Raw genomic sequence first — 17,354 nt, 5'->3', positions numbered from 1 at the left:
ACCCAACTTAACATACATGCCTAAAGCCTAAAGTATCAATTAATCTAGCTCTTAGCCAACACAAACGGAGCATAATTTCTGCACAGTTCGATATTTCTGCAACTAATCTGGACAAAAAAGAAGTATGAGTTATGTAGTAGCTCCAGAAATCAATTTACAAAAGCCTCTGAGGGATAAGGAGGATTTGCATTCTGTTTTCTCTCTGATTAATTTATATTTTCTTGTCAATAATGTTTTGATTAAATTAGCACAGAGAGCAATCAAATCAAACAACCAACAAGTGAAAAGAGAAACGAAGAAAAATATGTTATCAGTTGGATGTAACTCTTTTAAAAGATAAGCCTTGTGATATTGTGTATGTTTCTTATTGTCAATAATTCCCAATCTCGAAGACCAAAACCAACAATTGATCCTATAGTATCTAGTAGCTTATTCCTAAGTGGTATAGTGTCCAGAAAACACATTAAAAACACATCATAAAAATTCACAATTTCCTCTTGTTTGAGTAATGTTTGCTAAAACCTACAGTGCCTAACTTTAAAAGAAAAGTATTTATTATTTTTTGTAATGACACTATTTATTTAGGACCCATGTTTGAAGATTCACATTTTTAGTTGGAACCAATGAGCTTGGGGCTACAGTGCCACAGACAGTGAAGGGAAGTCAGAAAGCATCAAGAGACAGATTGTTGGTTTTGGTTCTTTCATTGGATTTGCTGACAATAAGAAAAACATAGAATATTGCTCTATCAACTCTATCAAAAGATATCAAAAACTGAAAAAAAGTAGAAAAAATTATTTTCTTTTATGCAAGTTTGAACCTGCTTACCCTACATCCTCTAAAAGAAACGGTTTTCCACTGTGAAGTGGCCTTAGGTCAGAGCACTCAGACCAGAGATATCAAGTGGGTCTCTGGCAAGGAGGGAGTAAACATTATCAAATGCAGAAGTCTCCCGGGCCGGTGGAGAGCTCTCCCAACTGCCAGGGCTCCAAAATGCTTTCGCTCTCCTGCGTTACTTCTGGGTTCAGTACAAGGACACATAGAGCACAGACTGTATGTGGCATAACAGGACAGCAGGTCTCCTTACATCAAATTTCACCTTACACCACGATAGCTAAAATGCAAACTGACACTGCACCACTTTCAACCAAATACATCTCAGTATGCTTTCTCAAAAAGCAAAGGCAGTTTCAGTATGTGGACATTTTGATTAATTAAACATTGACAGGCAGACTTGACTCAATATCAAAATAAAACATTCAGTACATGATGTTCCTTAAAATCAGACAGTACACTATAAGTTAATATTCTATTACATAAAGAAGAAATTATGTATATTTATTAAGAGGAAAACCCCTTGAGATGTGCCATCTCGTTTTCGAGGGGACCTCAAGAAAAACATACATCACAAACATACATACATACTGACAGACAAAAGACAATATAGCATATGAGGACTTGTGAGTGACAGAGGGTGTGCCTCCCTGTGGAGCAATGAAGACTAACCTGCCCTTAGACGGGGCATGGACACAGCAGCATGTTTTCCTGCTCATCTGCCTAATTTTAAAAGCCTCTTGTCTATCTGGCTTTGGCTCAGATTCAGGGTCAGAAGGAAGGCCTGTCTGCATGAGGCTACATGAAGCAGGCCAGACAGTTTTCAGTCACAGGATCCACCAAAACTCAAAGCAAACAGTGTGCGGTGTCAAAGGACTCAGGGCCTGGCCAAACAAGCCGGTTGGCTGTGACCACTGCAGTGATGAGAGAATGTCTCCCGACAAGTAAACAGCGGAAAGATATCTGACAGCCATAGCTGTTAACAGCCCTCTGATAAACCCTACAGAAAAGAGTGAGGCAAAAATAGAGGAGGAAACACCAGCAGAACAACTGACAAGGAAAATCAGAGATGAGATCCAGGCTGAGGCTAAGCGAAGTGGAGAATGCTAGTGGGCCAAAAAACGGACAGACAGCGTGTACGAAGAGGGGAAAGCAGTGGCAGGGAAGGCAGGGAGGATTTACAAGGAAGCGGGGGGGGACAACAATGTTTCAACCCTCCAAGCACTGCGCTTTAGCGAGAGCTTGCTGTTGAGCTTGAGACATTTGTCTGACATTTCCCCTCAGCACCCCACCACCTCTCTACGCATCGCTGCCTGCCACTAAAAAGCACCCAGAACCTCTGCTCCCACTCCCTTCCATCCAGCCCCAAGTACAGCATTAACCTGGCTTATTCTGCCCAGCATCATATATACACATTCACCTCTCATCTAATACGCCCCAAACTGCTGTGGGAAACAGTACTGGTAGGTGGACAAACATGTGGAAAGAGGAGTTTTGTTGTTGCTCTGTGAAGCACTAGAAGGCCCAGAGGCTAAAGTAGTGTGCTAGGCAGACAGCACTCCCTCCTCATGTAGTGTAATTAAAGAGGAGACCAGGCCATATTGACTACAAAACCACTGAATGCCCTTGAAGGAACATCTGTACTGGAGAAAAACAAGACAATTATGCGGAGGGGTGGAGGGAGGAGGGAGGAGAGAGGAATCTTGAGCAGGAAGGAGAGAGGTAGACACATCAAGCCTCTAAAAAGACGGTGAGAAATGTTAACTGTGCATCAAGCCTGGAATATTAACAGACCTCACAGACCTGCTCGAGCTTTATTCTGTCCTATTATTGCTTCAGTAACTCCTCCTTTTTTCCAACTGTGTAGCTCCCCGGAGCCTTTATCTGCAGCCTTGAGACCTCAGGGCCCTCTAGATGAATGCATTTACCCTGACCTTGGCCTCACAGAGAAGTGAACTGGTTGAAACAATACTCCTGCTCTGCCTCTCAAGTCTGACATGAGAGAACAAAAGGGAGTTTCACCGCAAAAACACTACACAGTATCTACTGTGGGAAGTGAAGCAGAGGTGACTTGAAGGTCATTCACAATGTAGCATTTTGAAAATGAAGCAAATTTAGGAGGCTTTTCTTTTGTTTTTTGAACAAAGATATGCAAATAAAACCAAAAACTATTTTTAAAATTCACATAGCCAACTGTATATGGATTATGGAATAAATAACAACATGCAGGGAGCTCTGACAGGAAAGTGCATGCAAGAGTAAACAGAGGCACAACAATAAACGCCATAGCCTTTCTATAGAGACAGACGTGGTCACTAGGGAAAGGTCGCACACTTGATTTCCACTATTTGTTCTGAGGGTCTCCGGGGGTGAAGGAGGGTGGTATTTGAGACTCCCAACTGACCATGGGAGCTGTACACAGGTCTTCAAAAGAAAAGGCCTGGAGGAAATTTCCCACCATTATTTCACACAGATGAGAGGACAGAGGAAATGGCACCGAGCAGGAGTTTTTTCTGGTAAAACAAAAGTCAAGTTGGACATAATCCTTTTTACCAAGAAATAAACATGTATCTGTATATCTTTTACTTACTCCACTGAGTTTTGGTACAGTATGGATATTCAGACTCCAGAGAGAGGGAAATACCAGTGGTCAGTCTTCCCTCAAGTATGAACGTGTTAATAGTCTATGCAAAATAAACAAATAAAAGGGAAATAGTACACAACACCACCAAAGCTGTGGCATTGATATAGCCTCTAAACCACACATAAACAACATCTTCTATCAAAGCCAAGCAGCAGAAAAATGGAAGGCCATAACTTTTCCTATTATATGTTGTTATTAGCATCTGAAAAGGCCTTTCAGTAACCATGTCTACACATCATACAATACTAATAATTTTGTGATTACCATTTCAACTGTTGAGATAGGGCATTGTGTGTTATTCTTAAGTTCAGTCTGTGAAGGAATTCCAACCTCTGATGAAAACAACCTCTGCAAACCCTCTGCACCCTTGGAGAAATGTTTAAAAAATAAAAGCATAGATGGCCAAAGGAAACAACTAGGAGCTTTATATGTTAAAAAATAATTGCATTAAAGCAATACAAGCAAGAAACATGATATGAAAAAAAAAAATTCTGATTTTATGTGAGAAAGAACGGAGCATTTCATCAACAGCTCAGCTTAGTCTGTCTGTGTCAAACAGGTTGCAGGAGTATATTACAAAGGCTTGAACTGTCTTTTACAGTAGTTTTGAAGAGGCATGAGACAGTTAATTTGGTTGTCCCAATTTCTAATCAAAAAAGCACAAGCTGTCTCTCTGCTTGTGAAATCACTCACTCTGAAATCAGAGAGAGAAAAATAGGTGAAGACATGTAACGTTGCTACAAGCTGCTACACCCGTGAGAGCAAATACACATAACTGAATTAATTAAAACCTGCAGATCGAGAGAAATTTAAATTTCTATATATATATATAAATGATATGACCCTCTTCTGAACTGTTTTTAAAAATGCATGACCTTACCGCGGGGCCGAAGTTAAACAAGAATGACCCTCCACCAAATTCTTCAATATACCCCTTTTCATAAATTGCAAAAAATCCCTAAGGCAAATATTTAACTGACATGGTCCAGACAGGTAGACTAGCTCATTTCTTGGCAGAGCAACTTTAACCTCAACTGAGCATGCCTTTCTAATACCTGGTGCTCTATATTGCAGCCATCCTTCACTCCACAAATAGCCTGATCTAAAGACAAGGTCTCTATAATGAACAGAGATGAAATGTTTGCACTGGCCTGTGGACAATCCTGCAGCCTGACGGAAATGAAGGAAAAACACTGCATAGATTCATGGGATTTGTTCGCTGGTTAAAGAATGCACAATTTCAGAATGTTTATAAGACGGGAAACCTCCTACATAGATCAAAGTCACATCTGCATTTACTGTACTTGTATCACGAAATGTTGCACACTGCCGTTATCAAAACCTATATAGCAAACTTCCCATCTAAAGCTGCTTTATTCATTCCTTCTCGACATTATCTGCTGGGATAAAGTATAAAAAATAAAACACCATAAAATTCAGGTTACCTTTCTGGCACTGGTTGGAGGTCCAACAGCGGTAGTTGTACTTGTCTTTTAACAACGTCCGCTGACAAAGAGGGTTATCCTCCATGATTCCTGGGCAGACATTGTCACACTCCTTTGGCTTCTTATTTCCATTGATAACGTTGTTGGTTCCAGCATCCATAATAAGAGACCAGTCTACAGAGTCCAGGTAGCAGAGCTCAGGGTTCTTTTCAATCCGCACGGCTCCGCGGGTGATGTTCCTCAGGTTGTACAGGCCGATGTCCTTCAGGCTGGTCATCTCGTAGATCACAAGGGCATAGTTGTAGAAGAGATTGCGCCCCCGGATGACACTCAGGTTAGGGAAGAGCATGCTGAGGCTGTCCAGGCCCGACACGCGAAACAGCAGCAGATAGTCGGTGACGACGGTCAGCTTTGGGAAGCTGAGGGAGCGGAAGGCCTCCTGGTGGAAGTTGTTGGTCTTGTCGTTGATGAGGAGGATATGCAGGTAGCCCTCCACCACCGTACAGTTTTCCAGCCGCTTGAACTCGCCAATCTCATTTCGGATGTCGATACTCGGACCACAGACTGGAAGACATAAGAGAGACGACACATGAATGTGCATCTTTATGCTCTTAACCAATAAACGTCATCAAGAATGCATGTTCACTAGAGAGTATTACAGATTTTCTTTTGTATCAGAAATGAATGTAACAGAAGTGTTTGGTGGGGAATACAGCAATGCTTCATATAGATTAGCATGTAGATTACTTTTGCCAAAAGATTTTAATTATAATAATCTTCTTAAAGCATATAATCCTGTTAGTCATGATGGTAGGGCTGGTACTTTGCTGGCAACATGTCATACATACAAATAATAAAGAGCTCTGAAAAAAAGACAGTGTGTTGATACACCTTCTGTACCAATTATATGGGATGCTAACAATTTCATGTCACCTCAGATAACCCCAGCATTTGAATAAGCCATTCCTCTGTGTTCGGAGAACAACACTTGAAACCACAATGCCACACACACACACACACACACACACACACACACACACACACACACACACACACACACTTCATTATTGATGACAATCAGCTCTCCCTTTAATCATGCCTATCAGTTACTACATCTGGGAATTGATGGTAGATGATATTCTCATAATGTTATTGTGCTCTGATGCAGTGGTTTCATTACCTTATTTACCTTATGTACTCACAGCCCTGTCAAATAAAATGAGCTCAGGTGCGCCTTTATCGACCCACCTGTCATGTTCCTAATGTGTTTATATAAATTGATTTCAAACTGTATCTTATTTTACACTATATAATCATTTTCATGCAATTGAAAGAACAATGTTTAGGTCGCTCCAGTCAAGTTTGCATTTGACTACTTGGAGTAGTAGAAGTTTAAAGATTCCAGTTTTGAAGTTTATCCATTACTTTTAGCTCACCATTTTAACCATTTAGCCATTATTTTTTTTAGCTAGGCTAACTATTTACTTTGAGCTTAGGCTAACTATTTACTTGGAGCTATTTAACCATTATGTTACTTTAAGCTAAATATTTAAACAATGTATCCATTACTCTTGGCTAACATTAACAATTTTAAACATTTATCCATACTTTTGGCTATTTTAAAAATGCATCAATACTTTTAGATATGTCTTTCAACCATTTAGCTATCTACTAACAATTTAAAGCTATAGTGCATAGTTTCTGTCTCCCCCATGAGGAATTCTAAGTAATAACAACAACACAGTCGTTGCATCCACATGACGCAAGCCTTCCGTGATCACGCACCACCCCCACCCCTCCTCCACGCAGTTACTTGTAGCCAAGGAGGACACGAAGGATTAAAAAAACACGATGGACTCTTCAGAAGAGTTAATTATCTTCACTCTAGCTTCTGTGCGCGAAAGTCGCCAGACGACACAACCTTCTGAACATATGATACTGAGAAATACAGAGAGAGTTTTGTGGAGCTGATAGTCTTAATTAGCTTTGTAGCAACTCATTTGGCAATGGCTTGAATGTAACGGACGTCCATTATTATAAAAAGGTTACACACTAAAGCTTTAAACCATTTATCCACTACATTTAAATGTTACAACCATCATTACCTTTAGCGTAAGCCAACTATTTTAACCATTTATCCAATCATTTTAGCTAACTGTTTAGACTTTCCTGCTTGCTTGGTTGCTAACTAGTTTTACGCTCTCAATTGAAACAGGTGTTACAGATGACTCAATGTGTGGATATATTTTTTAATTAGGAATTTCTAGTTAGTTAGTATATTCTTCTTTAAATTCTTAGTTTGGCTGCTCCACAATGTTTCCAAATACCATTCCAAGCAACTGCAGAAGTACCACCTGATGTACAGGTACTCCTGCTTGGGAATCATTGCTCTAATGCCACAGCCAAAAAGCTGAAAAGTTATTTTGTAAAACAGATTAAAACCTCAAAACTCTCTTACAATACAATGTGTTAAATATTTATGAAACAATAATTACAGAATTGGCACATACTGCAGCTAACAGGTTGCATAATATTGTAAACTGTCTAAAAGAAGGTTGAACAGTCAGCACAGGAAATGCCTTGACATATGAGCTCCTTGGTTAAACCTGTTATGTTCTTACAGAGGCTTAGGATGTCGTTGCAGTGTGCACTGTCACAGCGCCTGTCCAAAGAAACAAACAGGCATGTTTTCAATAAGAGTCTATGATCCTTGTCAACATACTCGGATTAAAGCAACGAGCTAAACTGTTTCTAGTCCCAAAATAAACACGGTGTCACCAGATTGCCTTTCTAAAATGGTAAAATGGTTGAAGAAATCATTCAGAAATTACGTATGAGACCTCTACTTGGCATATAATATTCAACCATATGATGTGTACATGCTCTCAAAATGTCCCTCTGAGTAAATTCACTTCAGTAGAGACAAAAAGGCCATGTTTGATGTTCTTTGTTCAAACTATTCTGCCAAAAATAGAAGCCACATTGTTTATGGGGATGACTGGGCTATATTTGTTCCTGTCAGTGTTTCACTTCTCAAAATTTAGAACGGAAACGATTACTCCACAAGAAAATAGTATTTGCTTTCTCCAATCATCACCAATGCCCCTGGGCTCCACTTGTGAGCCATCGAGCTGCATGTCTTCTTTGTTTCATTGAGAATTTTCTTCCAGCTTCTCCAGCAGCCAGAGAGAGAGGGAGGAGGGGTGGAGCCACTCAAATACAAAGACTAATTTGTTTGTTAGTAAAGAGAAACTCTAGGCCTCACTTCCTGATGAGGGCATTAATAAAACAAGGGGGCGTCTGGCCAGAGAATGGGAAGGGGAGTGAAGAGATACTGTGACCAGAATATGACTGGCAGAAGCCGCTAAATGCATTAAATGTATTTCTGGGGGGTCAGATAGTCTTTTATCATTACCTCAAATAGACTTATACTAAAACAAATGCTGAATAGACAGAGAGAAGAATAGAAAGAAAAGAATGCAGAATGAAAGAAAAACCTCCTCTTTGTGATTCTCTTGTTGTACTCATTTGGCATGTTAAGTACGAGGAATTCCAATAATTTCCTTGGAAAAAGGATTGAGTAGGATGTTGCCTCAAACTAAGCCTCCAGACTTCTCTTATTCTTGCCAGTCAATCCATGTGTTGTGAAAACAACAATACTTAAATAAAATTCGGATACCAAACCCTTTTAACATAAACAGTAAGAAGTGGGAGGGGGGAATGAAAGCGCTGACATAAAAATGATCTCGGAGTGATGTGGATATTTTAGCACCAGTGTCCACAGAGAGGGATAAGCCTGCGTACATGTCTGTCTCTCGCTCGTCTTTCTTTACTCTTCACACTGCTGAGTAAACACACCTATCTCCACAGCGTAATGGGATCCATCGGCTCATGTTTATGATTGATAAACCTTGCCCTGGCCCTCCATGAAAATGTCAGCACACAAACATACACACTCATACTTGCGTGCGGCGCACACACACACACACACACACACACACACACACACACACACACACACACACACACACCTTTTTAAGTCAGTCAAATTAAGCCAAATCATAAACTGTGATTCAGATTCAGTAAACATACCCGATATGTAAATAAACTTAATCTTAGTTTTGGCTGACAGAAACATGACATTCAGACCACATGTTGTGCTGTTTATTAAAAGTCCACAGACATGCATTGTGGGCAAAGCACATAATTGTGTCTTTTTCTAGATATCCAGCTGTAAACTTCAGGAAGGTAATTAGGAAGATTCATCTGAAGAGGTGTTATGTGAATCTACAATAAGCAGGATGGCAATTATATTCATTTTTGATTAGAAAAACAATAAAATATCACACTATTTAGTTTACAAATTACTAAAACCACTATTATTTCTAATATTTTTAGCACTAAATTTGAGCGGGTTATAGTTGTATTCTGAAACATTGAGAGAGCTCCGCCCATATGTATATGTTTAAAATGTGCTATGGTTTAACCATTTTTATTCAATTACAAACATATCAAACTAATTTATTTTCCTTCAGCTTGACTGAAAACTGACCCAAGATGGACAATTTGTTGTTTAGGATTATTGTAGATGTGTATATTGTGTGAAAGTATGCATCTTGTAAAAAAGAAAGTGTTAAAATGTCATATAGCCCTATTGGGTTTGGTATCATCCTCCTTAAACAATATATCAAGGTCAGTGCTTAATATTGAAGCATTTTGATTATTATATGCACAATAAAAGTGTCAAAATATATATACATTGTTTTTATTTATATTAAATTTGATTGGATTTTTTCAATTTAACATTCAGCTCTAGTTCATAGGCAATCACAAAGCATCTGATTTTATTTATTAGGAGGTGCACATAGATGCATACAATGGCATTAACAAATGTTACACAGCAAAGAATGAAGTCCACTGATGCACTGAACCATAACAACCAGCATCAACATTTTCCCACTAAAATTCAGTTGTAATTCATGCAGTGAGGGAGCTGGTTACTGTGTCATATCCCCTCACACCTGCCACATCAACTGGCCCTAATCCCCAGCATACTGGAAGTCATCTGACCAGCGGTCCGTTGGGCCACTTCCCCTCAGTGGACCTTACTTCAAACACTGTGGCTCAGATTTCACCAAAACCCCAAACAGTAACACTACACTCTCCATCATAACAACTTTTGCACAAAGACCCTCGTCCAAAATGAGGGGAGAGGGCAGGAGGTAAAATACTCTGTTTACATGCATACTTTAACCTGATCACTATAACCTGATCATAAACAACCACATTTAATTTATTGATCGATTATAGTAAAATATGTTGGGTTTTTTTTGTGATTTTTTATTAAGGGTAAACATCTTTAAGGATGTGCGGTAACCTGCAGGAAACTTACAAAATAAGACAAGGATAAGTAAATGGACTTAATAGTATGTAATTTAAGGGATGATGAATTTCTTACTTTCATTCGTACGTTGTAATATTTTTTTGGAGTCACCCAAAAGATTTTTTCCTACCTCTGCTTGACATGCAGCTGTGAATAGAAACACAAGTTTCTATCAGGTTCACTCCATGGTCTCTCTGGTGTATATTAATGAAATCCATAAAAGTAAACAAGCATAATTAGGTGTTAGGTGTAGGTGTTCTACTGCATTGATTGTGAGCTTAACATCAGATTTAATCTGAAGCTGTAGCCTTTTATGATGCACCTGTGCTGTAAAGTCACATGCATATACAACTTGCACCTCAGTGTTAACAGCTATCTTTATTCTTCATTACAACAATCAGTAGTTACAATTAATATGAAACAATGAAAAGGTTTCTCAGTAAGATTCTGAAAACACCTCTGAGAAAAATCTTCGGCTGATGTTCTTGATGAACAGCTTTCAACTGATACAGCGAGTGTCATCAATTAGAAGAGCTAACATTTGCAATCATCTCACAAATTGTACAATACTCCACGGGCCATTAAACCGGCAGCCCATGATGATGTATGTGCGGTTGGCCAGAGACTGCGTTTGAGCAAATCCAATGGCAGGCCACTTGAAATAAAGTGTTTAATTAAGCATTGTAAACCTCAGCTGGCAGCCTGGAGGATCTGCAGGACAGCATTTGACTGCACTCTCACAAACTAGCCCAGTGACACACTTTCACATCCTTACACAGGGGAGCGCCACTGACTCAGGCTGTCACGCTGAGTCCTGCTGCAGTACACACAAAGAGCTTAAGAATAAACTCACATGCATGCACACAAACACACTCGTACACACACCGTGGGGCTATGAACACTCACTACACCTTCTCGCGGGGGTCGGGACAAGGCATTCCTGCATCCAGCCAAGCCAAGAGTGGGGGAAGGGAACATATGGTGGAGGAGTGGGGGGAGTGTATGTAACCATGTAGCCCCAATCACAAGATGGAGTGGGGCACCTTGGAGTAGAGTGGCAGCAGTCATATCTGAGCCACTTGCCCCGTCACGACAAGTAGAGCTGTACTGCAACATACCCCAAAGGGAGTGGTAGGAGGGGTGCCTGTCAAACACAATGCTTGCTGACATTTGATTATTTATGCCGCCATTCAAGTTTTTGTCCCTTCATAAATAACTGAACAAGAACACTGGTGTGCCCTCATGGAACGGGACAGAGGGTGCCTGTACTCACACAACCTCTGGGCCAATGTTGAGGGTGACATATCTATTTATAACCCTAACAGTAGTGGTGCCAAGTGATGAAGTTAAGCGCATTGGTCTATACAGGGGACCACTTCGTGTGAACAGCAAAAGCCAATTAAACAGTTCACAAACTCTCTACTCTTCCAATCAACAAAACCAAGTCTGTTTCTCTTGCAAGTGTATTTTTGCACACTCTATTTACAAACGCTGAGTCTCTATCTCCCTCACGCTCTCTCTCCCTTTTAGAGACTTGTTTGCTGCATACTTGGCTACCATTGCATGGAAAGTTTACTGTGGTGAGAGTTAAAAGGGATCTTAATTACATTTATTGGTGTGGACAGATTAACAAAACGCACAAAGAAAGAAAAAAAGAAAAAGTTTTCAACCCCTAATGGAGCTCTGGGATATCTGTGATTTTCCACTAAGTGATGATAGAAGCTGGAAATTCTGACCATCTGTAGCCCAGTGAAGCGATACACTGGTAAGATCCATCCCTGTCTTGATATTCACCATAGTCTTTGTCTCTGAACGATTTGTTCTGGAAGGCATGATGTATTATACACCACAGAGCGTCAAGATCTGAGAGCAACCACTTGTCTCCCAGCCCCCTGCTGCGTTCATGGGTGTCTCACTGGCTCATGAGGGATGCACAGAAACGCACCCCCATACGGCTGTGGTCGAATCACTAGTCAATAAGACTAAAAAAGTGTTTCCATTCTATTTGAATGCCAATAGAGGTCAGTCTACATGTCTCCTTCCCATGACAAGTTTCAGACATATCTTCTCAGGAAACAGACAAATTAGTATGGAAGGGATGAAATACCATAAACACAAAAACACAATGCCATGCCACCAAAGTTTTTTTTTTTTTTAAGCGTAGAGTAGTAAGGGTAGAGCGTTTGCCCCTCAACCACAAGATTGGCTGTTCGATCCCATGCTCCTCCGGCCACATGTCAAAGTGTCCCTGAGCAAGACACTGAACCCCAAGTTGCTCCCCGGATGCTGTATGTATGGCTGTCCACTGCTCCTAATGCTTAGGATGGGTTAAATGCAGTAATTGAATTTCACTACATTGTACTGTCGATTGTATGCGACAAATAACAATAAAGTTTTGTTAAAAATGTCGACTGACAGAAATGCAACCAGAGAAAGCACGAACATGTTTTTTTTAACTCACTTTTTTTTTTTTACCATTTTCACAGACAAAAAAGCTATTTCTACCGGAGTTGGCTAAATCATCTCTATTATCGTTAGTTTTGGCAAAAAGATAATTTTAGAGAGATATTATCTTTGCCCAACATTAAAGATATTCCACTGAAAAGCATAATAGTGTGTCATCAGCAAGCAGTTGCAGAAAATTATTCTAACGGCATATATATATATATGAGCAATAAAAAGAGAAGCAACCCTCATTAATTGCCAGTTGTATTATTATAGCATTTGCAAAAATCAGCCTTGACTCCAGCTGCTATATACAGAACAAGATAAGATTACTTTAGATTAGATGAGAAAATATAACAATAGGCCTATGCTCACCGAAGCATTGTGCATTATAAATTTTAAACCGCAGAACAAAACATTGAAATCGCAGCAAGGACACTAAAATTAGTTACGCTCATGACATTTTACATGACAGTGAGTAGGCTACTATGAAAAGTGCCTACATTTTAAGGGAGCTCCATGACTATCTTATTCGTTGCTAAAGCACCCAAAATGACAGCACACAGAAAATACCTACTTTTAAAATTGAAAATAAAAAACTTCACATACTCCTCAGTGGGGGTTTTCCAATGGGTTTATATATTTTTTCAATTGTTCCCAGACTAAAATGTTAAGTGTTTACACGTTTCTTACGCAAAGTGCCATCTATCATCTCTAGTGTTTCATCAGTGTGAAAGCATGGTGTTACGGGACTGAACTCAGGTGCTCCTGTATGTTAAGGCTTGCATTAATTAACACGACATAGCTTTATACAGAGTAGTTTAGGCAGCCGAGAATGGGGTCTGGAGATAAAAACATAATACTTCCGACAATCTTTTTTTTCATCATGACTGTTTATAAAGGTAGTGGACTGAAGTATATCATTTTGTAAGTGTGTTTTTGGCTGTGTAGTCTTTTAAGAAGCAAAGGTTTGTGTCTGATTTAGGTTTTCCATGCGCAGCGACGCCACACCACGAAATGCAAAATGGCCACATTGTCGTAGTAACCTTCAGCTCTGGTCCCTAGATTCATCCTCTGCTCTCTGGATGTCTTGCGTGAAGATTACGGCGACGTGTACTAATATCTCTGCCTGTTTCTAAATGAACAAAACCGCTTCATTAAAGGTGGTGATCATTGCGCACAAAAAAAGCAGATGATCCTGCTTAAATATGTTCACCTACTGACGGGCAGCTATAGCCTACCACATGGTCCACAGCTAATAGCCCTATGTAAGCAAAAGGCACACCTCGGTGAGCTGTATGCTGACTAGGTTTGTTGTATCGACTAAGTCCTAATATAAAATGTATTCCCCTTCTTTTCTTTTTCATTAATAGCCTACATTTTAACACATTTGTATCCCACCATTTAGCATCTACTGTTTAACAAGAGGTTAAATTAGCTACAAAAAGTAGCCTATGTATTAAGGCCATCCACTATTTAACCAAAAACAACTTTAACAAAATATTATTAATAAAAAATACTTACTCTCTCCATGTGTGGACCAGATGCAGATGGTGGAGACAGACAGCATCAGACCCCAAAACAAGGTCGGGCTACCCATCCGTGTACCAGATCTCATGTTCCTTAACATTATTCACCTCTCAAAAACCATTAAGGCAGGGATAAAATTGAAATAAAATTATGAAGGTTGCACAAACCAGCTCCTCATAGAAGAATATGAAAAGAGGGGAGGGGTGAATGAATGTGTCTGTAGCCCAAAAAAACGCTACTCTGTAGCCTGCGTGGCTTCCAGGATTTGCTCTAAAAAATATATATATAAATAAATGTGTACAAATCGTTATAACAGGGAATTCCTTTGAAGAAATAATTAAAACAGTCTGCTATTTTTGCCAATCACAGGATACTTTGACGTCGGCTGGTATGGCACACAAGCCAGCGATTTTACTGGATAAATGATGGTAATCCCCATCTTCAGTCTCCATCTCTTGAAAACAGCAGTGCGCGTACAGTGCGATCAGGCCTGGTAATAACAATATAAAAAAAACATCTAACTAAATAGTGTTGTTAGAAGCCTTCACCATCATAATAAATTAACGCCAGTGTTGCTCACAAGAATCCCCGTGTGAATGCCTGTGTATGAGGGGAGGAGTGGGGCAGAAAACACGTCCAGATACACAGGGGTGGTGGCTGCGAGGTTGAAAAATGAATGAAAAACCTTCTTTTGCTTATGCCATTCAACCCGCACAGGTTCTCGATCCCCACCAAGCAGTCCTGGCCCGCGGTGAGAAGTCGCTTTTTAAACCAATTTCCCAGCTCCTCGGGTCGGACTTATCTCTGTCGTCTGTCGGGATTTGCAGCTGAAAGAAAATACCAGACTTGTGCCACGCAAGAGAATGGGTCTCCAGCTAGACGACCTCGACTGGGGTGGGAGGGATGTGTCCACAAGGAGTTGCCCTTTGCGAGTGTTTCGTGTTTTGTCTTTATCCCCATAAAAGGGAGAAAACACGTTGCGTGTATATCCAGAGGCTGAAATCCTACGGTTCGCCCTCGGTTAACGTAGGCTGTGGGTCTCCGCTGCTCCGTGGAATCTCTGCTGTAAACAAGAGTCGGCTTCTCTCACACAGAAACACTAGTGCTACGCATAAGGTGGCCGGCAGCAGGGCGGAAAAACCGGGGTGGATTAGGACCCAGGGATTTCCCAAATTCCACTCTACACCCCAAACAGGGCCGGGTAGTCAATATACCGCGCACCCCCAACTGGGTGTCTCTGGGCAGTGGTGGGAGAAGTACTCAGGGATTTTCATTTAGTAAAAATAGCGATACCACAATGTAAAATACTCTGTTACAAGTATAGCCTAAGTCATGCATTAAAAGTTTACTTCATTAAATGTAGGCTTATCTACATAAAAAATACGTAAAGTACCAAAAGTAGGCCTACTCATTTACATAGCAGAATAGCCCATTTCAGAATAATGTAGTCTACACTATGATTATTGATGAGTAGGCTACGTCACTTAATATTGCAGCTGGTAAATGTGGGGCTAATTTGAATGTATTTCTATATTCTATACTTATATATATACTATATATATATATATATATATATATATATATATATATATATACTGCTTAGTAGCTTGTGAATTTCCCTTCGAAGATCAATAAAGTGTTATATCAGAATGCATATGTTGATTATATTTTGTATTACTAATCTGAATCTAAAAATAAACTAGTAATTTAAGTTATGAAATTAATGTGGATTAAAAAGTATAATATTTGCTTCTGACTTGTATAAATTGTATGTATAAAGTAGCAGAAAATGGAAATACTCCAGTAAAGTAGGCTACAAGAACCTCAAAATTGTATTAAAGTACAGTGCTTGAGTAAATGAAGTTACTCTTCAGCACATAAGGGTGTAGGATATGCTGGTGTAGCTTTATTCCAAGTTGTAAAACTTTCAATACTTTATATACACCCACTCTAGCAGAGGCAACTTAATATGTTCTTTATTCTGCTAGTGAACCTTGATGGATCCCATTCACAGACCACAGATGTTCCTTTTATATCATACATCAGTGGCTTGAATTATTAGACCACTGGTGATTTCTCAATATTGGGTGGGAGAGACGAGGATGGCTTTAAAGTTTATCACATGTGTCTGTATCTCTTCATTCATTTGAGTTACATCTCTTTAATCAGTGGTTTCCAACCTGAGGGTTGTGACCCCCACAAGGGGAGATTATTATATCTGTAATTTTTAAGTGTCAGTTGTTTGTGGAATTGGATGCTGCCATCATTTTGCAATCTGTGTGGAAACTTGAAATCTTTGGTGAAACGGACCCCTGGGTAGGAGAAAAAGGAAATTTAAATTCTGCTACAGAAAATTTTGTTATTTTTTTCAAAGTTTTCTCTTATTATTATTACTATTTTTTTTTTTTTTTGCATATTCACACTTCACAGTCTGAGAAAGAAAAATAACTTCTAAATTGAAGTACATAGACTGGTAACCTATACCGAGGGCTCTTGAATAGACATTGCTTTGGAGTCAGTGGTGGAAGAAGTATTCAGAGCCTTTAAAGTACTGATACCACACTGTAAAAATATTCTGTTACAAATAAAAGTCCTGCATTGAAAATGTTACTTAAGTAAAAGTAAGTAAGTATCATCAGGAAAATGTAAAAGTACTCAATGCAGAAAAATGCTCACATTTTAGAAACAGTGTTTCTAAAAGGTAAAAAACACGATTCTGTGTTTAATCGTCTAATGTTGTTGTTGTTGTTAATGTGTAAATTGTTGGGTAGTTTAATTTATAATAAAACATTGATAAAACATTTATAAACTAAATGTGTTTCGTGTGCAAAAATCTTAATTTGTAAAGGAACTAGTAAAGCTGTCAGATTAATGTAGTGCAGTAAAAAGTACAATATTTCTCTCTGAAATGTAGTGGAATAGAAGTAGAAAGTGGCATGAAAAGAAAAGACTCAAGTAAAGTACAAGTACCTCAAATTTGTATTTAAGTACAGTACTTATTGAGATCTTGTACAGAGGCCCTGTGTCAAAATGTGGTTTAAATATCATTCATATTTTAGTTTCTATTACATGG

The 17,354-nt window shown here is 39.3% G+C and overlaps 1 protein-coding gene across 2 annotated transcripts in view; it reads right to left on the bottom strand.

Annotated features, from left to right (window-relative positions):
* Positions 1-15,375, bottom strand: part of igf1ra (insulin-like growth factor 1a receptor) — a 74,487-nt gene extending 59,112 nt beyond the window's left edge. For both annotated transcript variants that reach the window (XM_078256904.1, XM_078256905.1), the window contains exons 1-2: positions 14,276-15,375; positions 4,924-5,487 (exon numbers count right to left, since the gene is read on the bottom strand). In XM_078256904.1, coding sequence (XP_078113030.1) covers positions 4,924-5,487; positions 14,276-14,381 — 670 coding nt within the window. In that variant the 5' untranslated portion in view covers positions 14,382-15,375. The remainder of the gene's footprint in view (positions 1-4,923; positions 5,488-14,275) is intronic.
* Between the last annotated feature and the right edge of the window lie 1,979 nt (positions 15,376-17,354).

This window comes from Sander vitreus, chromosome 8, assembly GCF_031162955.1.
Source record: "Sander vitreus isolate 19-12246 chromosome 8, sanVit1, whole genome shotgun sequence".
Lineage (NCBI taxonomy): Eukaryota > Metazoa > Chordata > Actinopteri > Perciformes > Percidae > Sander > Sander vitreus.
This window is presented reverse-complemented; position numbering and strand designations above follow the sequence as displayed.